Here is a 25485-nt window from a genome sequence, read left to right on the forward strand (position 1 = left end):
TTAAGCTCTTCCATCTCAATACAGGAGATATCTCTTACCTTTTTCTACCACTTTTGCTTCTCAAATATAGGGCCTTAGTCAACAGCAGCACATCTGCAGCAGATGGCACAAAGATCATACACTCTAAGCTTCAGTTCTGGCCTGTGTACCTCTACTCTGCAGTTCATTCTCCTTAGGTCAGGGATACAGTCTCTGAGACAGAATGTTGGAAAGACAATATCAAAACCTCATTCACAGTCATACTTAAAATTATTACCATTCACATGTACAATTGGAAGTTCAGAAGAAATTACAAATTATGAGAGAATGACTATATATGTGGCAGAAACTTCCATCACAGAAACACACAAAGATGTTTGTCTTTATGCCCATTTAATTTACCACGTAAATAACCACAAAAATCTTTGTGACCCATGATCAAAACACACTACACATGACCAGAGCAGGATCTTCACTTACGCTTTTGGCCAATGATGTGACTATTTATAGCACTCATAACAAAACATGCACCTTACCATGGCAACCACAGCACCCATGTGCTACCACTGAGACAAAAAAGCACTGCTTTATAGAGAAACACTAACCAGTGTCATATCATGCTTCCGGAACAATCTGTCTCCCAGCCTCTGAGCACATATCCCTCATCACTGACCATTACAGAACATTATTTACTCCTTTTCTCTGTTGCACATGTGTCTCTTTTTATTTTGTGTATAGGAGCAGAAAAGGATGAGAAAATAAATAATGGTGGTTTCCATTTGGCAAGCCAAGTAGTCCAATCTTATATTTAACTTTCAAATACAAATTAACAAGGTTATCAGTACTAGGAAGCCAATAAATAAGAGAGGTTTGTGTTCTGAAACTTTTGTCATATAGTCTCATCTCAGTAAGGAGGCAGAATATATCCCTGCAGCAAAAGCAGCACAATCAGATGTCATTCCAAACCTTGCCCCCTTTGCTCGTATATTTAAACAAGTTTCTGTTTCTCCACCTCTAGAACTACAAAACCTTCCTTACAGGGAGATGATAGAGTTAACAACCTCACAGAGGTAAGTTATCTTCCAGTTATCAAGAATAAATGGCTATCATCTCTAGGTAATTCAACTGAGCTCATTTATCCTTCATTCAGCTCATGAGAATAAGGGCTCAAAGAACCACTGTTAACTGAGTCATGTGTAAAGCAGCTGCATCAAACCAGAGACTTCACAGAGAACTAGTGGACCTTGGTGTGAAATTTTGTCCATAACTTCAAGGAAAAGAAGATTATGATGGATCAGATGAATGAATGAGAATTGCATGAAATGATCAAGACTGAAGCCCCATTCCTGCATAAAAACCCTTACAAGGGTGACTGGGATGCAAAGACCGAATACAGCTTCCACTGCATTCAATGGGAAAAATGCCATTGACTTCAGTGTGCCTTAGACAAGAGCCCTGGCTGCAGGGTTTCATCCTTTTTACTTGCTGATGACTTTAAAAAAAAAAGTTCTTGGTTTTTGTTTTCTCTGGAAAAATTCAGGAATTTGAAGGCAGGTGGGAGATTCTGGCCCAAGAATAGGACACTGTCACTTCATGGACCGTAAGCACACACTGGCCTGAAAAAGATAAGGGAAAGTTGGGAATTAAACATTTCAAATGGGGAAAGAAATATGCAAAACCTCCCCCAAATAAAACAGTTTCAGTACACAAACAGGGAGAAGTGACAGGAAAAAGAATTTGCAATCATAACAAGTATTAAAACAAAGTATGAAAAAAAAAGCCATCAAATTCTGTTCTATCTGCTAAACCACAAACAGAAGACAACTGCAGTCACTAAAGAGACAGCATGGCAATTTGTGCTACCAAGTACAACTATCATTTATTAGCATGTACTAGAATCTCTCCATCTCAGCTATCTGCTCCATTTCTGGTGTATTCTGTTATCCCAATGACAGGCTTTTAAAATATCTGTACAGCATGCACAGTATTGATCTTGAACTACCATATATTCCATATATTCTGGAAGGATACCCAGGAGTGCAGACTGTTCTTTTCTCTAGTATTTTTTAAAGATATCATTGTAATGGAACTTTTTAATCTGAACTCTTTCTAACCACAGGGTTGTTGTTTGTGTTTTTTGTTTGTTTGCTGGTGTGTTTGTTCATTTATTTGTGGGGTTTTTTTAAGGGTGCAAAAGCTCCTGTAACTGGTAGCAGACAGCCAAAAAAGAATCAGGATCCCTCAGGTCAGACAGAACATTAAAGAAGTAAAACTGAATGGAATTCATGAATGAGTTACTGTATCTCTTTGAGTAATCAATTCCAATCACTATTAATAATATAACTTTCTCTTCAAAGAATTACTTTCACCTTATAAAGTCAGAGCTTGTAACCTCCTTAATCTTTAATAGAGCCTGCAACAATTACTATAAGGCATAGAGAAGCTACAAATTGGAAGCCTGTGTGATTGCCTCTTTTTCCAATAGACTCTTTTCATAATCATAAATAATAGTAAAATTACCATAAAAATTAATAGTACTACAGTTAAAGAAAATCATTATGTAAAGGTTTATGAATTTTGCAGCCATTAATAGATATAAGTTAATGAGCCATAGGCTTTCCAGAATATGATATCAGATATTTTTACACCAATGAAACTTTCAGACTTCCAAATCCTTCAGAGGTCACCAACTTCAAAATTAGAATAGAAAGTTACTGTTTAATACTAACATGAGTAAAAGTGAAGCAGAAATATTATAGGAAGTATGCATGGCAATTTGAACAGTCTCTAATAAAACAGGATATCTACCCTGTCAACAACTTGGAATGAAGACAGACAAAATCTGAATATTCAAGATGAATAAGCTGCATTTTGGACACTGGGTATTTTAAATTCACATGTATGCAGGTTCACGGCCTTAAGCTAGAATGGAAAGGCAGGATCAGGGCTCATAGACACCAAATGACAGAGAAATTTATGGTGTTTCTTGGAAGTATATTCCAGAAAAGGTTATTGTAAAGCATGTGCATTTTGACAACAGCAAATAAAGCCAGATGTTTTTGAAGAATTGCCTCCAGTGTGCAGATCATAGTATTTCTCCTTGGAAGTAGGTACAACCTCATTAACATAATTCAGTGACATTATTTGATGGGAACTGTTGATCTGGACCCAGTGGATGGCACATTGCACTGCTTCTCCTAACCATCTGCAGCCTTAAGAACAAGTGTTTATTCACATGTGCTCGTGCTATTGCCAGATTTTCAAAGTAAATTTCATGAAAGCTTCTTTCCATACATGACTTAGCTTTTTGGTGTTAGAAGAGCAAGAGACTGAAGGGTCTCACAATCTTTTTTATAATCATGTGCAAGATAACTATAATGCTTTTATACAAGACAAAAACCAAGAGAATCTTAATTAAAAGTAGCACCCAAAATTGACAGACTCATAACATATTAAACATTTAATTTAAGACACTAAAGACAACTGTTTTGCATGAAAAAGTACTTGGAAAACTGGACTCTTTTTTTTATTACACCTAGAAGTAATTTAACAAATGATGTAATCCTCAGAATCAATATGTTCAGTCCTGAAATCATACTATGAACCCACTTCTACAGCTTTTCAGTTGATGAATGTGATAATAGAGACACTGGAAACAAAATCTTTACCTTGTAACGTCTTAGAATTCTTTATGAGTTTCTGATCCTTTTGTTGCTTGTATTCTTTGGATGTTATGTAAGATCTGAAGATTAGAAAAAGTATATTGTTACTACTAATAATGATGCTTACTTATATGTTGATGAGAGCTTGTTGTCATTATCTCACAAGATAGCTCAAGACTCTTCCTCCCGTAAAGCGTTTTGTACTGTTCACTTCAATGTGAAACAGTCACTTGCAAAACAATATGTTAGCTTTGGATTCTTTAGGCTGGATATTCCTTGTACTAAGAAAGCTTAAAATATTGAAAAAAAGCTAGTACTTAAACAATTTGTATTAAACACTTGTAACTGCTGATGAGCAATGCAAATGAAACAGCTTATCTCTTCTGCCATTTATTCACTTCTTTCCTATCTGAAAGTTATTAGGACATACATAAAGCACACAACAACATGACTACTAGGAAGGTTTTTAATTGTGTGCTCATGCCCCATCCAAAACAGCCTGACACAGTGACTCTACTTTGTCCTTTGTGAGAAGCTGGATTTAAAGGAGATCATGTGCTTCACTTCATATTTTACCAGCATTTCTATGCAATCACTGGAAAACTCTCGTTGATCACAAGATTTTGATCCTAGAGGAGAAAGCCTCAAGCCTCTCTGCAACACATGATATGAGATAGTATAGGAATGGTATTTTTAAAAGTATCAATCAACTTGAGATCCACTATTGAATGCAGGTGATAAATAAGAATCATACACAAGCAAACATAAAATGGTTTATATGACCTAGTTACCTTGTTACACTTAGAATTACAATTATAAAGAGCAGATATAAAATCTTGAAGATATTTCTACATTCATCTTTCACATGTACATTTTTTAACACTGAAACACTAAAGACAAAAGACTAAAATGGCTTCACTTAAAAGGGAGGGCGAGGAGAGGAAGGCACATCCCAAGAGTCAAGTTAAAGATTCAGAAGTCAGGGCTAGGAGGGAAAAGGAAGATAAATAATTTAGCACTAAGCATAACTAAAGCCTGTCAGTCTGCCAACTTTAAGAGAAATAGAAAGGTTTACAAGGATCCTGAGAGTTTTTACAGAACCCCTAGGGTTTTGAAAAAATAAATCCAGAAGAAGAAGAGAGTTCTGAAGTGTTCTGCAGAAACGGATTTTAAAGACACTGATTAGACTGTGAGGATAAAAGCAGGGAAGATTACTTCAAAATTAGACTGTTCTCTGGTGTTGTGTTTGCCCTCCTGTATCATCACCTATTACATCATCAGTAGGGTTGTCTTTTTTCACAGTTGCATCACCTTGTTAGAAGCCAGGGAAGACATGCTTATGGGAGAACAAAACATATCAGTATCATTTAAAATAATATAGGTAGTGCTGTGTGGAATTCAATGTACAGGCACTGCACAGCATACAGAGTTAGTCTTTTAAAATGAACCACATGTTCATCCTGAAATACCAATTCTGATTGCCTCTGAGTTGGGTAATCTGTGTTTTGGAGTGTCAATATTCATGGCTTAATGTGAGACAACTAGGTGAATAAAAATCTTAGTGAGACTTGGCCATTTACTGTTTTTATGGGAGGAGGGAAGAAAAGGGAAACTTCACACAATTTTCTTCTACATTAAGTATGTTTTTTGTTCTTTTTTTTTGTAAGAATATATGGTGAGGTCCCTTGAATTGCACAAAAAACAAGTTAAACTGAAAAACCTGCACCTACAGAAAAAAAATTAATCACTGTTCCTTACTTCAAACTACAACGTAACCTTGTACTTCACTGCTGAGACAATGTTAACTGCAGGAGAATAACAGAAAGGAACCAAGTTCATTTAAAACATAAAGCAATTCTGAATTGCATTGATTACAGTGATCAGTCTATCACTTTAATGTCATCTCAGCTGGCATTTATTAAAAAGACATACATGTGACAACTCATTGATCCTTAACACTGTAGCTGAGATAAAAAGTCTATTTGCAAAGGAAAATTACTTCTTTAATTAGAAATGGAGTATCATTTTCTCTTTTCTTTGTTAGAACTTCAGCAGCCACAGATCAAATATATCATGGGAGGGGTTGTAGAATCTGCCATCTAGTTTGATTTAAAAGTCTTCATTGTTAAACAGTTGTACAAATGAGCACTTGAGATGGGAAAGAAAATAAGCATATTCCACCTGTATGAAGGCACTCCAACTCACTATTGCTTAGGAAAGGTCTCAAAATGGAGTGATTTACTTCTTGGTGGACTCTGCCTTAAGATCGAAGTTCAGGGGAAGGGGTCACTATCTTGTCCTGTCACAAGGAGTAATGGCTTTAAACTAGAAGAGAGAAGACTGAGACTAGATGTAAGGAAGCAGTTCTTTCCTGTGAGGGTGGTGGGGCAATGGCACAGGTTGCCCAGCAAGGCTGTAGATGCCTCATCCCTGTAAGTGTTCAAGGGCAGGTTAGATGGGGCTTTGAGCAACCTGGTCTGCTAGAAGGTGTCCCTGCCCATGGCAGAGGAGTTGGAACAAGATCATATTTAAAGTCCCTTCCAACCCAAACCATTCTGTGATTCTACGAATAACAGAAACCAAGAGTCTCAGTATCCAGAACTCTTGCTCTAAAAAAGTTGCTTTACAGAAAGAATGACTTATATGAAAAGATTAATGGAAGGAATTCATATCTGCTCCAATTCCAGAATTTAGTGTAGGATGATGCTAATATCATCTAATAATATCAGGATCAAAGATGAGTGGAATAAAACTTCCAATTTTAGATGCTCTTTATCTGCAGGTGTGAATGTATAATGAATTCTCGCCACTGGCTCCCTATTATAAATCCAATGATTTTGTACTCTATGACAGCAGTTTCTACAATTTTCTTTTGGCACAACCAGCTTGGAATATATGACAAACAGCAGGGAGCCAAAACGTTTTTCTAAATGATCTGCTTTGCAAGACAGCTTCCAAGAGTGACCCTGATGAATCTTATCCTTACTACTGGAATAGAATAAACATGAAAGACAGACCCACATATCATTTACTGAAGTGGGCATTTCTTTGTTTCTTTCATATGTTACTTGACATCCATGCTAAAGTATTCATTCCATCTAAACCTAGGCTAAATAAAACACCATGATTGGGTAGGATAGAATTGCACTATGCCTATTTTTGAATCCTGCTGTCTCAGACAAGTGTAATGAATCATTTGATGTCATCTCAATTGCCACGTTAGCTTGAATCAACTGAATTGCTTTTCCCATCCATTCCTCGTACGGAACTCTCTGAATTAAGATGGCAGAGTTTTTCCAGTAGACAAACCCATCCTCTGGCAGACTATAAGGGTCAGGATTTGACAAGATTCAAGCTACAGAATAAGGCTGGATGACTCTCGTCCTTTAAATGAGTATCAGATCATTCTACTGGTACAGAGAGGCATTTAATGACAATTTGCAGTGATGGCTCAGTGTTTACTTTAATTGGGAAGAAGTGTTTATGTGCAAAATCTACATCTTCAAACACATAGCTATGAATTAAGGTAGATTACAGTTGCAACACATTTCCAAAGGCTTCTAATTTTTTCATTTAGCGTGACATGCCTTGCTGCAAACACCACGACTCAGACAACAAGGATTAGGAGAATGCATTGAGAAAGCTTGCTGAGGTATAGATATACAAGGAAAAGTGAGCATAAAGAGAGTTAACTGTAGTTTGTTCCCTCCTTTCTCAGTCTAGGAAACCTTCCATATGCTGTGTTCTATTTATTATTTCTGCATTGCATCAGGAGGGAAATATTCACACTGAGCCACAGGGATTAAAGACTGAAGCTCTAGAGAAGTCAGATCACATCCGTCATATCCAGCTGTTTTCAATTCCAACACCTCACACCTGCTTTTATTTATTATTTCTGGGCTAGACAAGACAGGGCTCATTTTTCAATCTTTAAAGACACAAATCAAACTATTCTCTTCCCTTTGGCCTCTACAATAGCCCACCAGGACAACATTAAAACAATTAGTAACATGGTGAGGATTTGGTTCTAAGGGAAAGTCACTCAAATACTGAGGCTGGGCAGCTCCCTCTTATCTCCAAGCACGGTGCCAATACAGCAAAATGGAACAGAGATACCCTGGACTACAAAGATTTTCTGTTAGCATAGACTCTTAACCCCATTTACTCCCACAGATTTCAATTGCTTTGTTTTCAGTTTACATTGGAAATGGACTCAAGAGGTTGGGGTCTCAGTGAATTAATGAACTAATTAATGTACTAATTTATGCAGCTGGATCTCTACTGTTACTTATATCTCGCTACTGTTCCACAGAGTCCGTTTGTTGGCAGTTCAGCTGAATTGCTTTCCTATTCTCTATCAGATGTCATTGCCTCAGCATTTGATTGTCTTTTTCTATCAAGGAATTTTTCCAGACAAGGACCCATAAGTCATTCTTTCTGCAGTCTTCTCTCATGTCACAGGCTAGTCCTACATTAGGATCTTTCTAATTAACTGCTCAATGGTAATTATTCATTCACATTTAAAATGCAAACCTCCTTGTACTTACTGCACACTTTCCTACTGGCAGTTGTCCATCTCACATACCTAGCATACTAGGTGATTATTTGATGGAGCAAGCTTGCATTTTGTTTGCAATTTAATTCAGTTGTTATGGAGAGACATTCTGCTGCTTCTCTTCTTGGCAACCTGATAACCAGACTAGCTAGACTGACCCATCAAGCACTATGCTTTACATAAGTACCAGCACCAGAAAAGACAATGGAACATGGAGACAGAGAAGTGACAATGGAAGCCAATGAGAAAATTGCTAATTGCTTTTGCAAATGTCACCCTTGAATCTATCTTGCTTTCTTGATAAGTGAAAATATGGATGGAACACGATGGAGTTGGCAGATGGAACTGTAACACTGCCTGAACACAAGCACTGAACACAGACATTTCTGTTCTACCTTCCTGAATATAAACAAAACCTACTGAAATGATGTTCTGTATGTTTCCTGTCCTACTGAAGATTTTCACCGCTCCCACTCTACCTTCCATAGTAAACATCACTGAAGCTTCATCAGTTTGATCATTCTACCTGTGTTTGTTCGTAGAAGAGAAATGAAAGTTGTTTTTTTTAAATAAGCTTTGATTCTGTCTTAGAGTGCTATGTTTTAAAGAGAAGATACATTAGTCAACCACAACTTCTGCTCTCCTCTTGTCCTCTAAACGGCCAATGACTTCGATTTAGAGCCAATGAGTCATTTCAAATGTTGTCAATTTAACATGGTGATCACTCAACTCCTCTTAAGATTTTTCATAAGTAATTTCATAGCTATTTACTCCTCATTTGAATCTGCCCAGTAGACATAACATCTGCAGGCCCTTAAGTCCATAAAACATTTGAAAATCTTGCATGAAATTTAACACTGAAAAACACTAAGTATTGTAATTTGTAATAACAAAACACATTTGGACATACTGAACACATTTGCTTTAAAGGCAATTCTGCTCCACTGCTCCTTAAAAAAAAATAAAGGATACTCCATAACAAGAAAAACCATCAGTCTGAATTCAAACCCAAACTGACTCATTAACATTTGGATGGCATGTAATAAAACACACCTATAGTTGTCATGATGCTGATGTGCTGTAAATGCAATCCAGTTTTTGGAAGAGTAATGTACACTTTCTAGACAGACATCAAGGCAATTGCCCATGATACAGTGTTAAAAAAAGTAGATTGTATGGTTTGCAGTAGCATCAAGTCTCTATTCAAGTGTAAAAAAATTAATTGACTCCATCTGTATTGGCCTAATGACTGATTAAATGACTAATCACGGAAGTCTTAATTAAAATCATTTTTCTGTACAGAAGAGGATGGAGAGAGGAAGGCAATCATTAATGTGTTATAATGTATGTCAGACTCCATTTGTGCCATTTACTAACAGCCACCAAATGAGTAATTATGCACAAGGTCATTCTGTAAACTTTCTGCATACATCAGACTGATTGGATTAGGGCTTGGTGCTTGGCTAGGTTCTGCATGTGGCTGCTTTTTTCTAATCACAAAACAGGTAATTAATATTGCTCAGAATAAATAATAAAGTAAGTTGACATTTCCTCTTCTATCTTCACACCAGCCAACCCAAAGATTCATACACAACTTTCGTATGTTGTTGGGTAAAGTCCCACACCTCATACATTCAGTCAAGCCCATCCTCCTCAGCTATTCCATACTCCTCATGAATTGACAGGGATCTGTGTCACGCAGTGAATTCTGTAATATGCAAGGAATTTTTCCTGTATGAATAAAATGACCAGGCAATTAAAAGAATCCTTTCCAAGTAAAGCAGGATAGCAGTATAAAACTTAAAATAAGCTTTATTTGCCAGCCACCTGACTACCCTGATGCATAGTGACCTTTGCTATGGAAAAATAACAAGCTGCTTCTACCTCAACAGCTGAGACTAACCTATTTAAAACAATGTATTAAAGTGAGTAATGGAATTTTAAAAGTGCCTCTTGAGATCAGATACACCAACTTACGACTTGTACGGAACTTACATGTAAGGGCTACACTTTTTGATGAAACAGAACATATAAAATGGTACAGTCTGAGGTATAAATTGGAATAAAGAAAATATTTTGTTTCCTGACTGCTGTCCTGAAATTTCTAGAAAATCTTCTTCACAGCCCCAGGAAGTCTGCCACATCCTTACTGCATATCCCAGATGACAATGCACTCTCTTGTCTATAATATGGCAGTTATTAAAAGACATTTCATTTCAGTTTTATAATATGTCTTAACGGGGGGCGGGGAGGGAGGGGGAAGCTGGCATAGCCCTGTCAATAAATCCTATCAACATCTAACCCTATAAACATGACTTTCCTTCAAAATCCTGAATGCAAGTGTGCACCATCGATGTGAGCTACAGCTCCAGAACTCAGTGCCAAGTCAGCTGCAGTTCTAAAATGCTGAATTCACTTTCAGTACTGAATGAGTTTCTTTAGTTACTGTTACCTGTTTTTCCTAAACAGAATTATTCTGACCAACAATCCTAATAAAAAAATCTCAGCAATGACACTGAAAATGGACATTCCCCTCCGAACATACAAGGTGTTGCTTTAGCGTGTACCCATTTGATTAAAAATAGTGTTCAGACTATGGATGGAGAAGCTAAAAGGACAAAAAGATGAAAGGAATGTGGAGTCACAACATTGTCACACTTTTGGCAGGATTAAGTACTACCCTGTCTAAAGCATTCAAAGTCATACAAACCACAGAAAAATATATGTAAAGTGACATCAGCCAGTTTCATCCAGATTTCCAGTAAATATAAATTTGAATTAGTTTGAATTAATTATAACACAAACTTGACCCTTCATAGAACATAACTGAAGAAAACAAAAATACATGACAACAAATCTCTGCTTGCAGTAACTGTCAGTGTCACATATGAAAGAAGTTCATTTTACTAATATAGGAAATGGGGTTGACTGATAGATACAAAATTAAATTCAGCTATTATCTGAATGGAATTCAGAATTTTAAGGTGGCTCTCAAGGCTTAAAACAAGCAATGAGACTCAAATGTGCCACTCTCTGGCCTTCTAGAGAATTAATGAATCTTACTTTCACCTTCAATTGGAGACACATAGATTTAAAACTACCACAAAATCCATCACCACCAAACCTGAACACTCCAAAATAAACATCATACATTTGGTACAGTAAATCTTTCAAAATCTGAAGATATTTTTAATGGAATAATTCAGCACAATCCGCACTGTGCTGCTAATGCAAATGAAAACTTGCACAACTACCTAAATTACAGGGTGGTGTGCCATTCTTAATCTTCATAGAAATGTAGGAGTTCCTGTTTCAATCATTTCTATTGTTTGAAATACACCAGGTGATAATGGAGTGGCTGCCACCGTAGGCAGAGACTGACTTCTAGGTGAAGCTAATTAATGACTCAATGTATGACTTACTGTAGGTTTGAAGGAATTACTAGACGGTGGTGAAAATCAATGTGTGAGGCTGCTGCAAGTACTTCAGGTGACCTGTCTGAAACTTCAGCATTGTCTTTTTTCTCTGCATACATGAATTATATAGCTTATTCCTGATCTGTGATTGTATGAAATAAAAAGGTGGAGAATCAGTCATCAGAACAGATTTGCTCAAGTCAGTATTTTAAAAAGCTCGCAACCTACTGTACAGTGAATAAATTAAAGCAAACACTGGAAAAGTTACCAATGACCAGGCTATAGCAAAATCACTTTCATCACAATCCAAATAATGGGGAATTTAAACAATACCTTTTTCATAACTGTTGCAACTGTCACCCCTCTCAGAGGATCTCTCCATACTCGTTTTGTCAGTCAAGAAATGCAAATTCGACATCCCCTATTCTTCTATTTGTTTTGTACAGTGAGCACAATTTCTGCACCAACGTCCAACTGTATTTCCATCCTCTTTGTGTCATGGAAACCTCATTTACCAGTCATTCTTCTCCGTATGAAAAGATCTATAATGAGGAGTCTTTCTGTCATTGCCCTACTCCTCTGAGTCAGGAATTTTCATTTCCATCTAATACTTGCTGCTGTAGCTGCAATTTCATTTACTGTCGTCTCCTACCACAGCCTTAACACGAGCACATCTGTGGCTAGATCATGGAAAAGATTCAGTATTGCTTTCAGAGCTGCATATCGATTAAATGGTTACGAGAAACCAAAGTTTATTTACTATGTTCTCACATGGTACTTATAAAGAGGAAGGTTCATTCACTGTACTTGAAATGAGAGTTTATTCTTCCAGTTAATCACCTAGCAAAAATATCTGTATGAGGATACTGAATATAAAAAGTAGGACTGGGGATCTACCCACACGTGCATTTTCTCATAAAACAATTGAAAAACCATAGTTACCAAAAGCCAAAACCAGATTTTTAATTTTCATCTAAGCAGTACCATGAAAGAAACCAACTACTTCTTGTTTCGAGGAAATGCTGCTGTTTAAAAAATATTTCTACTATTTTCTTCTTTTTTTAGCACCTGTTGAGGCAAATTTAGCTTTGCTGTGACTGCACAGGTAAGTTGTATCAGGATGGATCACCTCAATTGAAGAAAGAAGTAAATGTCACATTCTCTTTGTTGAAAGTTATATTTTCTGTACATCAATATCCCACCATTTAAAAGATTTCCTGTTCTTCCAGGCTATTCAAAACAACTTTGGCTTTTTAAAATGCCTGTTACTACTACTTGAGTTGCCTGCCTGCCATACCTTTGCATTAGGAAAATTACAAAAGGAGCACCTGAACTTTTGGAATGAGCACATCTCACTTTCTCATCTTGAACAATAGTATCTAGGCTTTTCCCCAAAACAGTTTCAAGCCTTCAGTTTAGAGACCAAGTTATTTTCTGGACTATTTCCTGGATTTTTTAAATAACTACACCATTGTTTTCTTCATTTTAGTGTATAGTATCCAGACAAATACAGTATTTATATTAAGGCTGGCATAGATAGAAGTTTAATTACAAGAATTTACAAGTTAATTACAAGAAACTGTATGTTTTAATTACAAGAATTATTACTATCAGCAAGACAAGGATGAGCCACCTTCAAGGGATAAGTGCCAGCAGGATGACTACTTTCTTAACAACCATTCAACTCAGGGCAGCTTGACCTCTCTGTGAGTAAAATATCAATTAATTATCTTTTTACAGTCAATTCAATTACTGCACACTAATCACTTGTGTAGGACATCAAGCCAGAAGCTGAGGGGGGCGGGGGACAGTTAAGGAAACAAAAAATATTGGCAGTAAACAATCCCATGTAGTAACCCCAGAGTTGCAGATGCAATGTTTGATAACATCACGCAAGTACATACTGTCTCTTTGTAGCAGACTAAATCTGTAATATCACACTCATTTAACTGAACTTTTTTAAAAATTAAGAGTTATTGGTCCTAGGGGTAATAAGACATTTCATTTAAAGGTGACCAGACACACTGCATTAGTCTTTAATGTACGAAGAGCTTTGCTCATTAAGGAAAAAAAGAAAAGATCTATTCAGCAGAAAGCAAGGTATCACAGAATCATAGAGTGGTGGGGGTTGAAAGGGACATAAGAATGACTCTCATCCATATTAAAGCATTCTGTGGAAACAAAGACTTCACTCAGAGGGGAGCTTCACCAGAGTCACTAAAATTACAATCATTTAATAAAAGTAACGTGCATTGCAAAAGTATACTGTGCACTGCAAACAAAGTGCTGTTGCAGTCATCAGCTCTGCACTATGTAGATCTTAGGAAGAAAATAATGAAGATTCTAGTAAAATAAAGAATATTAAGTTCTCTTACGGACAGAAAACAGACCCACATATGCCCATTAAGATTATGGGACAGGTTTTTATTGGCTATAAAGTAGTTCAGATTAGATAAAATGCTTTGAGTTGTTTAAAGGAAAAGCAGTGTCACTACTTTATATCGAGAAAAGCAAGACTAGATTGTAGTTATCTGCCCAGTATCACTCAGGTGACCTGGGCTCAGAATATAAAACTCTTTTTCCCCTCATTCCCATGTCATTCACTGGATTATGATGTTACATCAAGAAACCATACTTTCAGAAACTACTACACAAAAACTCCTATAAACATTCACACCCAAAGGGACTAACAGTCACTTGAAAAACTACACAATAGCTGTTGAACCTTAGAATCTGCCACAGTGAAGACTGTTTTAAAACCATGAGTACATAAAACTCTGAGAACTGAGAAGAAAAAAAACTTCCAATTTTTTTCTTTATTGTAAACATGATGTAAGGTTATTTTCAAATATTAAGTATTCTCAAATCTAACTTGAAAGAATTGAGACATACATGCTGCAGCCAGTCAGACAATAACAGGTTCTGCAATTATCGGCACCTGCATTACAATTCAATGGAGTTAAATTACCGAGGGGCCATGGCAGATACCCTACCGACAACAATTAGCATAAAAATGTTCTCCAGTTTAAAGCTGTAGGTGGGAATCACAAAAGGTTAACAGACTAAATATAAAAATCTTTTTGAATATAAAATCAATGCACTTTGTTATCGAAATCTGGGTACTGTAATTTAACCAAACTAGGGTCTAGAGACTCTGGCAATCTTCCACATGTGTGAGCTGGGCTTTTACTTTAAGCAAAATGTCAAGCAGCCAATCTGAAAGTTTAAAACAAAACAAACCAAAGATGCAATAAAAGTGTTTTACATTAACTTTTTAAAACATGTATTTTCTTAAGCTTAGCACCAAAAGGAACAGCACTCTTTGCAGGGCTCAGAATGAGCCTTCCCAATTGAAATCACAAATTGTTTTATTGCATGAATTAGAGGAATATTTCAGCGGTCAAAATGTACGCAAGAGGTTCCCAAACTCAACTGAATCCTAGTAACAAACAGTTTTCTCAAAAGGTCATCACAACATCCGTCTTGCAGATTTGGCTTTTACTTGTGTGTAGCTACCGGGGAAAAAAAGTGAAATCAAATCCTTTTTTCATAATGCTTGGGACCACAGCTTTGTTTTATTTAGACTGAAGATAAAAGCAGAACAGACGAAAATGAAGAAATTCTGCTCTTTAAAAGTACTAAATCAACTGAATGAATCTGATGAGAACATAAAAATATAACAGACATCAGTTAGAAGCATCTTCAGTAAAACTACAAACTCGATAAGGCCAAGATTTTATCCAGGTTGTCCTTTCTGGTATTCATTGACCACAACACATTCATTCAAAGTAAGAAGTCTGAAAAACACTTTTACTACCCAAAAATTTATCTTAAAAAAAATAATTAGCAAGTTTCAGAATAATAGAATTACCTGTGAAATATATCATACTCTATAGAAGTTACAGTAAAACAAAGCAGATAAGAGACATGTACAGCTAGATTCCAACTCCAAATTGATGCCCAATTAAATTGAGGTAACATGGATGTGCTTGACACATGCTGGGATCCCTTTTATCACAATTAGTGCAACATCTCCATCACTCCTTGCTAGTCTAATAGAATCAGCATGTTTAGGACTATCCCAAGGTTTCTAATTGCAAAATCAGCAAACATGTTAATCACCACTTTGTTGCCTCATCTGAAATAAGATTACAGATGTGTATTAGAGATTATAGAGAGCAATCTAACAAATTGACTCAGCTACTATTTCAACACAGTACTGTCTGATGCTTTTCAGAACTACTTCAGTTTGGTAATTTTTTTATGGTAAATCCTACAGTGATGGGTTCACATAAAACTCCAGATAAAATGATCAAAATTACAATTAGTATCTATTGACTAAAAGATACAGAAACTATTAGCAGACAGATAAGACAATAACATAATAAAATAGAAGAGAAAGCTAATTACAGCAGCAGTTTCCCTTTGCCCTCACCCAGGGGAACATAAAAAATGCCAGATTAAAAATAATCTGATGTTGCAGAAATTCTTTATCGCTGCCCGTAGGAAAGAGGAGGTACAGTCAAAACCTTTTTTTCATCAGCAGTTTTTGTCTGTAGTGGAAATTACTAACAAGTCTTCAAAGAAGTTTTTGATGATCCTCAGGCTACCTCTGTTGATGAAGAGTTTTAGCACTAAGGGCTTCAGTGGAGAAGTAGGAAACAAGGATGTGGAAGTGGGCTTTGAAGTTAGCTCAGAAAAGCTGACATAAAATATAAAATAAATTACATTAAGGCCTGAGCATGCAAACACAGATGTCAAAGGTAAAAATGCTGTTGACTTCAAACATAGAAAAATCCAGTCTCAACAATGAAACAATAATATAAATAGAGTGTTCTGAGTCTTCAAGATTAATCCACATTCTGTCTGGTCAGCTGTCCAGAGTATTTTCTAATATGATTAGGGTTGGAGGTTTTGTTTTTAAACAAAGTTACTTGCTGTTGCCTCTGGTAATGGACACGATCGCCTAAGCAGCATAACCTTAGTTCTCATATGAAAACCTTACTTGAATAAGGAAAAAAAATAATCATTTTGCCACCCATGAAAAAATGTTTCATGCTTTTTCACTGAAAACACTACCAGGCATGTGACTGACCTATTACATTTTTCTTTTATGATATTCTCTCTTTTCAAAATACAAGTGGTGAGTCAGTTGTTATGGTAACTGGTTTTCTGTTTCTTTTTTACCAAACACATGACAGCCTGTGTGTCATCTGATGCCATTCCTGAATTTACACATTCACCTGTGGCAAATATTCTAAAAAGGGCTTCTTGGACGAAGAAATAGTGGGGAAAAACCAGGATATTTTTCCCAGGCATCAGATATGAAATTGCTCTAAATCCATTCATCCACTACAAACCTTCAGAAAAGTACCTCAATCAGATACATTTCTGGTGGAATTTGGTGGAACTAGTAGGTGAAGGAAGTATCAATGATTGAGAAGCTTGAACTAGACTGTAGAATACTAAAAACAGCAGGAGCTAAAACATGAACATTTACAGCTCCGACCTTCTAAACAATGATCCAGGAATGTGGATACAAAAGCTCTGTACATCGCAAATACAGATGAGAGCATTCTTCAACAGGCATGCACTGCTTACAGTAGGCCAGCAAGCTGAAACAGCCAATAGAATACTGCTACTCTAAGTCCATTTAGTAATGTAATCCCACCTCATGCAGTCATTATTATATTTTCTAAAGAGTCTTGGAAAATAATTAATACCAAGGCAAAAATGCTGTAAAAATGCATTGCTAGTAATAAGAAAAGACTCACATTACCTGAGTTTTTAATCTCTCTCCCTTTTATAGAAGACTGATTAATTAAATTCATAATTATACTGAAGACTTCAAATTTAGAAACACGTGGAAGTTGCTTGGTAAAGGATAAAGTAATACAACTACTACTCCTCTCACTTGAAGTGCAACAAGAACAAAGCGTCTACCTGATCGGGATTGCAATTTTTGTGAAAGGGTGACGTCTAGAAATCTTGTGCCAGAACCCTACCTCCACTCCTTGTTTCAGTGACCCACAAATCGAAGAGCATTTTTATGTGTGACCCCAAGATCTCATAATGAAATGTCCTTAGAGTAAGCCAAAAGGAGGACATATTTATTTAATACTGCTAATTTGGGATATTTTTAACACTTCAGGTGTTAAGTCATGTTTTTAATTTGTTTTGGTGAGCTAACAACAGAAAAAGGACAAAACAGAACTGTGTGAAGTAGTAATTTTTTGCAAATTATGCAGGCCAATGTGAATCAAAATATGGGCAGGACAGTCCTTTTTTGTTTTGAAGTTCTAATATTTAAAGCAAAACACGTTTTCTACATTTTCTCTGCAATGTCTTATTTCCAAAAACACTGAAATGCCTCCTCTATAAAAAGTGCTTTTTCTGTTGCAACATATGGTACCCCATCCAGAGAGTCACAAGATATTTTGTTTCTAATTGATTAAATTGCATGAGTCATGCACAGGATTTGCATGTGGTTTGCAAAAGCAACCACTTGTTTTTCACTAATTTTACAAAGTAATAAACAGTGCAGTTACCTTTACAGTTCTAGCTACCAAGTAGCCAAGAAAAACCCTCGTCAGACACCAAAGGCAGTGACTCTTGTTATTTTATTATACGGCCAGAAGACTTAAAATAACTTAAATTAAAACTTTGACTAATAAAATAACTGAAAAGAAATGCCAGGACTGGTAGATTTCTCTTATGGAAACAATGTCAAAATTATTTTGTTTCTAGTTTTAATGAGAAATTCAGCACACTGTACTAAAAAATCCCCATCACTTAACAATTGCCTGTTTATATTACAAAGGCAGTTTCCTATATTCTCATTATTTTACTGCTATGCAAAGATACTTTTCAATTTTTCAGTCAACTAAAAAGCTAAGCAGTCAATTAATCCACTATCTTTACTTAACATTCTGGCTGCTCACAGCATCTCCTGCTCCATACAGGGAGTCAGATCCAGGTTCTGGCTCTGTCTCCCGTAGGGATTGCAGTCAGTGCAAACCCAGAACTGGTAATGACAGAAACAGTAGATTTCAGTTCCCAGTTTCCAGATGCAACATGTCAAAAGATAGCTTATACACTCAAATACAATGAAAGAAAATAGCTTTGACATTTTTGTTTGTTTGTGCTGACAGGTTGTTAAATCTCAACTGGGTCCAAATACAATAATAAATTCACAATGAGAGCCATTAGGTACTCAGTACATTCAATTTACAGATGGGTATACATTACGCATAACATTGAGAACTAGCTCTCCAACAACTTAGGTCTATTAGATTTTGTTGAACTGGAGATGCAATTGACAAATGGGGAGATATAATTCATTTTGGTTACTCTTTGTGTTTTCCAAGTTCTGTTGAAATGTTGCACCAACTCAAAGCAGTGACTTCCCTAATAAACAAATCATCGAGTTTCACAGCTTCAGAAAAATATTTTATTGTAGGTTCTATTTCTCCTGGTGCTGTACTTCAAATAACCATTGTTGCATATTTGCAATTCTGACACCTGCTACTATGTTTGATGGGGAAAAAAAAAGAAAATTGCTGCTATAAAACCAGAGAAACCCAATGCTGGGTGAGACTTTTTAAACAAATTTCAGTGAGATTTAAAGGTCCTTGGCCTCTTAGAAGTACTAACACATTCAGCAGCTTCCAGGGACTTAAGTGGATGTATCGATTATTCAGAAATGAATTATTAATTTAAGATAACACACCAGTATTTAGAAGGACGAATTTTATGGTCCTATTTTTTTCAAGACAGAGCTTGATCTGTTTCCTTGACTGAATCTTCCTTGAAGAGTGAGAAGCCACCAGTTGGGGGCAGGGGAGGGCAGTAAACAACTTACACTCTTTAAAGGCTGATCATTACTCTGATTATTATTATGGTTTGTGTTTTTGCAAATATTATTTTTACAAAGACAGCACCAGCTTTGCAGACGGGCAGAGCTTTGGCCAGCAGCGGGTCCACTGCACACAGCTGGAACCACCTGTGTCCAGCACAGGGTAGATTCAGGCCTTTTCTTGACAGGCCACCCATGCAGCCACCCCTCATCAAAACCTTGACACATAAACCTAATAAACCTCTAAAATCAGCATTAAGTCACTTCAGTTAAAATATTACTCAGAAGGGAAGATCAAGTAATTTTTTTTGCCTTATAATTTTATCTTTACACTTCTTATTTATCAATGAGCAGGTTCTTGCATTAAGCACTTGTAAATTTTTTTCTCTCGTTGGTTCAGGGAACAAGAGAAAGTGAAGGAAATAATTATAATTTTGACTCTCTCCCCACCAAACTATTGTAAAATGGAAAGAAATCGTATATTCAAGGTAAAATAACACAAATGCAGCTCAATAACTAAACTTACACAGGTTAAAATCACGTGAAGCTTTGATAGGTAAGTTTGCTGCAAAGTTTCAACAGAAAGTTAGCAGGAACCATGCAGTTAAATGCTGCCCAAGACATCCAGAGTCTCCAATCCTTATGAAAGCGAACATCTCGCAAAGGCTTGGACAATCATGACACTGAAGTGAACGTTTCTCCCCAGGAGGACAGAAAGACAACAAGCATTCACCTCAGTTTCTTCACAAAGGCCAAGCTATCGTTCTGTCTCAAATACTTTATCTATACATTTACTTCAACTGAAACCCTGTGAATAACATTGACTTCCACAAAGAAGCATTTTAAAAAGATTTTAAAAACAATGAAGTTTCAGCAACAAACAGGAATATCATCCTTTCTTAATACAGAATGTAAATGATTGCACTGCCGAGAAAAGGGAAAATCAAGTCCTCGAAGCAACCAATGAACAGGAGAGGAACAAATTTTCTCTCTTCAAATATATCCTTACAGTAATCTGAAGAGAATACTTCCATGATTGTGTAGCAATTTCTTCAAGACTTATTCAATTCCTTATTGTTTAGCTTACAGTGGCAAAAAAGGCCTGTTGAAGTTAACATCTGCTAACTAATCATGAAATAGACCATCACAACACTTTATAGGGTTTGAACATAGCTATGAATTTTGATCACGATAAACTCTGACTGGATTAAAGATGCACTTCACTGTGAGGAAACCTACAAAAACTTATTTCTTTAGAGGAAATGCTTCTAAAAATAAACATATTCATTCAGGATGCAGAAAACATGACAAAGCAGGTCTAATATTAAAGATAGAAATGAATCAATGGGGGCAATTCTTTTTAGAGTGTTAACATATCTACAGTAGAGATCCTGACATGCAAATACTCTTAAGAGGGACTGCTGCACAGGTCTGAGTTCCATCCCATACATTTTGCTGCTTGACACCAAGAGTACATGTATGTGTGCTGTATTTCAAGCTTTCTGGATCGTTTTCTTTGAGGTGACACATTCAGATCTGAGTGAAGCAATATAAAAATTTACTTACAGGCATCTCCTGACCAGCTGCACTCAAGTTGGAACTACTGTATTACATGTAAACAGTCTCCTCACGCAGAAGTCAACTGGATTAGAACAGCTTGCTATTAAGCCATTGAGTCAATAGCATTGCATTATGATAGGATTCATTTCCACTCTGTGCTTAAGAAATGATAACCTGCTGATCAATTCTTTACTTTTTCCCAATCACATCATTTAAACTTGGGGGGATTATCTTCTTAGATATGTGCATGCTGTGCACATGCACACAGCATTTGGTTCTTTTACTCTCTCTCCAACTTTTTAATTCCAAAATACCTCCACTTTAAAATTAAAAAGCCACATTATTAAACCTCAAAAACTTTCCCTCATCACATGAATAAAAATCCATTACAAGTCCATTCAATACCTCAATGTATTTCTGCATTTATCTTCAATGAACAGCTCCCTCCCTTCAGGAAAGGTCTCAAATAGCTGTCCTATCCCCCTTACTTCAGAGAACTAGGAATTCTAGGAGAACTGAGTACTCAGAGGATGCTAAATGCTATAGTCAGACCATAATAATCAACAGAGGGACAACCAAAGCATTATGTCAAAGACATGTTAATAACTGGAGAGTATAATGAATGTACGTACCAGTAGGGTAGCCATTGATCCACAGTCCATCACAGATGTCACCAGAACAATTAACTATAGCACCCTGCTCATTGAATATGTCATTTCTCCACTGCCCCTTTAAACAGAAATACACAGATTTTAAATTTGGACAACACCACTGCTAAATTATAAAGAAGGGATTATTTCAGACAATTTTCAATAGCCAAGTGGGTGGTCCTCAAGGCTTTTTATAAATACCCTTCCAACATTTGTGTGAAAAGTTGAATAGGAGACCACACAACAACCAAGGATTATGTGGCACTCCTCTAAAGGGGAAAGGAGGGAGAATCAAACATTTCTTGCCCAAGGTTTGTTACTGGGGGATACTATTATGTGAGGTCCTTCAGTTCATATATTACATCGCGTTAAATTACATGGCAAGAATGAATAACTGCTTTGTCACATACAGAATCACACATTATTTTGCTTTTTAAAGACTGTGAAAAGTAAAATAGTGTACCAAATTCAATTCCAAAAAGCTTTGGTTATTTAAATCTGGACTGCATTTCACCCAAGATATGCCCTTTACATAAAATTTTAAAGATTCCTAAGGCTGCAAAGCCAAAAACCACAGCTTAGGTAGGTACGAGCCAATTAAAGTTTCTAGCAACGTTAAACTTGCACACCTAATTGTGCAATTTAGTGTTACATCATGACAAAGATGCAGTTTTTCTAGTGTACTCTTTCCTACTCAATAATCTTGAGATCATTAGTTTACAGCCACAATTTTACTAACACTAACTGACAGCAGAGTCAACCTATACTAGGGGAGGACAGGAATGTTTGTCAGACATTCACAGGTATTTTCTGACAGGGAAGGTCATAATCAGAAATATCACTTTCAGATGTGAGTAGTATGCACTTTTATTCCAAGATACACAGAATGTTTTTTATTCCAAAAAACCACCTTGAAGCACAGAGCTGGCACTGAAAATCAGTCTGAATTGTTCTCTTACTATTGGACGGGCTTGAAGTTGAAACTGATAAGGAATTGGTCAGATAATGGCCAAAGTACAGTCAAAAGCCCAGTATGGGAAGTAAAACAACTCAGTACCAAATGTCATTTGTTCTATGCAGTACTAAATCCTGTTTAGCTATCACACAACACTCTGTCAATGTTAAAGTACACAACAAAGTAGAGAATATGAAATACCTGATCACTCTTCTATTAAGTTGAATACATGGGTTTTTTGTGTGATAACAGCAGAGGTACCAAATGAAGTGCTACTATAATTCTAAAATGTGTGTGAAGTCACTTGAAATTGCAGATGGACTGAGTGGCTAAAGTTTCCATTTACACCTTTAGCAATTCTAGATGTAATCCAGAAGACAAAAGAAGACAAAGAAGTTCTTCAGAAATATGCTTCTGGTACTATTTGCTTTGGTCTCTTCTTTCCAACACTTTAAAGTACATGATGCTATCTTTAGCTAGTAATAGTAGGACCATTGGTAACTCTAAAGTACACAAGCTTCAACCTCCACTGACATTTTCACCATCTTGTCTGCCTAGTGGGAGAGACCTTTGAAAGAGCAGCCAGCTAGTTGTGAATGAACAAAACAACTGGAAGAAAATCTAGAAAAAAAAAAATCCCTGGAACTGGAGCTGTACCTCAATTATGTAATGAAATCATAATTCAGTTTGTAATTCAAGCCTTCATCTTACATCATTGCATGCAAACATACAGTAGGATTCAGCTGCCTCCTCTAGGGAAGGAAAAAGGATGTGGGTATAAAATATGCAACCTTTCTCAGTGGTTCCTTATCACTACCTGTAATGGCATTGTGCTTGCTTTCAATCAGTTCTGATGATTGCCTACTATTAATGTCACTCATTCTCCTAAGTAATTAAGCCACCTCTTCCTTAGATTTGCCTTTGTCTCTCTCTGGCACATTTCCTTGTCTAATCCTCTTTTCCAGATGGCATAGGGACGAGAGATAAGTGTTGCTAAAAGTTGCTTAGCAATGCAACACATGGAAGGTTTGGAAATGCTGACGTCCACATAAGCACTATCTATACATCACACATTTATGCAGAGAAACAAAGGCGTGAACAACCAGAGTGACACTGGGGCCTCCAGAAAAAGAGCTACCAGTTAGTACACAAACAAAGGCAAGCAGAAAATGGAGAAAAAGAAAAAGCTACAAGCTTCCAGTGATGTGCTGTATGGGGGTTTTCTGTGTTAGGTTTTGTTTTAAAGCTACAACAGGAAATTCTGCTTTACTAAAACTCAAGGATTTTGTTTGTTTAAAGTCCTGTATTTTCTGTGATTTACAGATATACAGTGCAGTAAACACAAAGACACTACGATCTACTAACAGAGATAAACTACTGAAACAGAAGATTTTCAACAAATCTTCAGTGTAAAATGATGAGGCTTTGGTTTCTAGAGCTCAACATTACCTGTTCATTTTCTCTGTATCATCAATAGCTTTACCTATGCTTTTGTATCATACATCATTATGTTATAATAATTGTCATCAAGATTTTATAAGATTTATTGTATCTTCAAATTTCCTATTATCCACTAGCATACAGTGTAAGTCTGAGTAATTGAAATTACAGTAATTTAAGTAATTTGCATCAGAACTGAAACTATGAATCTTTTGAACAGGTAACTCAAATTGATTTGGGAGGGGGAATAAAAGCCTGCAGGTGAAAAAGCCCATAAGGTTTGCCACCTGTTTAGTGTGGTTAACAGGTGTCTGAAACAGCAGGCCTTCCTCTGGGAAAGACAACAAACTCAACTCAGCCAAAGCACACAAAGAAGTAGCAACAGGGACAGAATGGAACACAGCATCTGCTTACTGGGACTTAAACAGCAGCCAGAAATGAGAAATCACAGACAGGAAACACTTTCACATGAGTAAAATGAGTGGCTTACTTGGCTAACCTCTGCAAGCTTCACTTGCATATCACTGTTTTCTTTCGTTCTCTAATGTGTGCACATACAAACACACAAGAACCAGACAGGTAACTGGGTTTTGTTTTGTCATGGGCTTTGTTTTGTTACATGTTCAGTTACAGTTTATATCTTGCATCTCTTGACAAGATTTTACCCAACATGAAGCCACTGTGAATCATGAAAAGGTTAAGCAGTTGATAAATCAGAGTTGTTATTACTGGACTCTTCTGTTGACATAGTTATCATTACTGCTCATTTACTGCACATTTAACTGACTGGAATCTCTAAAGGTTCATATGCTATAAACTGACAGTGTCCATTGAGATTACCACAGTTAAATCTGAAGAGGAAAACCAGTCAAATTCAACATTCATGCCATTATTCAATCTATTCTAGACTACATAGAAGCAATGCTAGAAGAATACCATAGAACTTGAAATATCTACCCATTACTTTTTATTCTAGCAGATTCCTTCAGTGTGTCCAAGGTACTATTTCAGTAAAGAAAAAAAAAAAAAAAGAACTTTAATCTATTACTTTACCTTAAACAAACCCATACTTATATGCTTGTATTGTTTTATGTTATATAACTTGAAAGTTGTATATTGAGTGAACACTTGCACTAAAGTGGCTGTCTTGTTTGTTTTCTGCATATTATAAATAATCAATCTATAATCAATCAACAAGATATCATTGTAAATACTATCAGGGTTTGGGTTTGTTTTTGGCCAAAGTGTCTTGTTACTTTTGAACACATATCCTGTGTAAACTTAAATATATTTAACACTAAATGCTTACAACCCTACAGAGACACACCAGTTACTGAACAAGTGTAAGCCTGAAGAATTTACTAATTCAGTCTCAAAACAGACACTGGAGAGACACCCAGTGGTACAGAACTG

The 25485-nt window shown here is 36.4% G+C and overlaps 1 protein-coding gene across 6 annotated transcripts in view; it reads right to left on the reverse strand.

Annotated features, from left to right (window-relative positions):
* Nucleotides 1-25485, reverse strand: part of MORN1 (MORN repeat containing 1) — a 27030-nt gene continuing 1545 nt past the window's right edge. For 2 of the 6 annotated variants that reach the window (XR_009820183.1, XR_009820181.1), the window contains exons 3-5: nt 21660-21756; nt 3648-3721; nt 3-1595 (exon numbers count right to left, since the gene is read on the reverse strand). Coding sequence is in view for 1 of the 6 variants with exons in the window: in XM_062012717.1 (XP_061868701.1) it covers nt 20876-21003; nt 21660-21756 (225 nt within the window). In the remaining 5 variants the exon portion in view is untranslated. Of the gene's footprint in view, nt 1596-3647; nt 3722-11618; nt 11755-15948; nt 16315-20790; nt 21004-21659; nt 21757-25485 lie in introns of those variants that run through there. The other 4 variants (XR_009820180.1, XR_009820179.1, XR_009820182.1 and 1 more) reach the window with 4 other exon arrangements.

This window comes from Colius striatus, chromosome 21, assembly GCF_028858725.1.
Source record: "Colius striatus isolate bColStr4 chromosome 21, bColStr4.1.hap1, whole genome shotgun sequence".
Taxonomy (NCBI): Eukaryota; Metazoa; Chordata; class Aves; order Coliiformes; family Coliidae; genus Colius; species Colius striatus.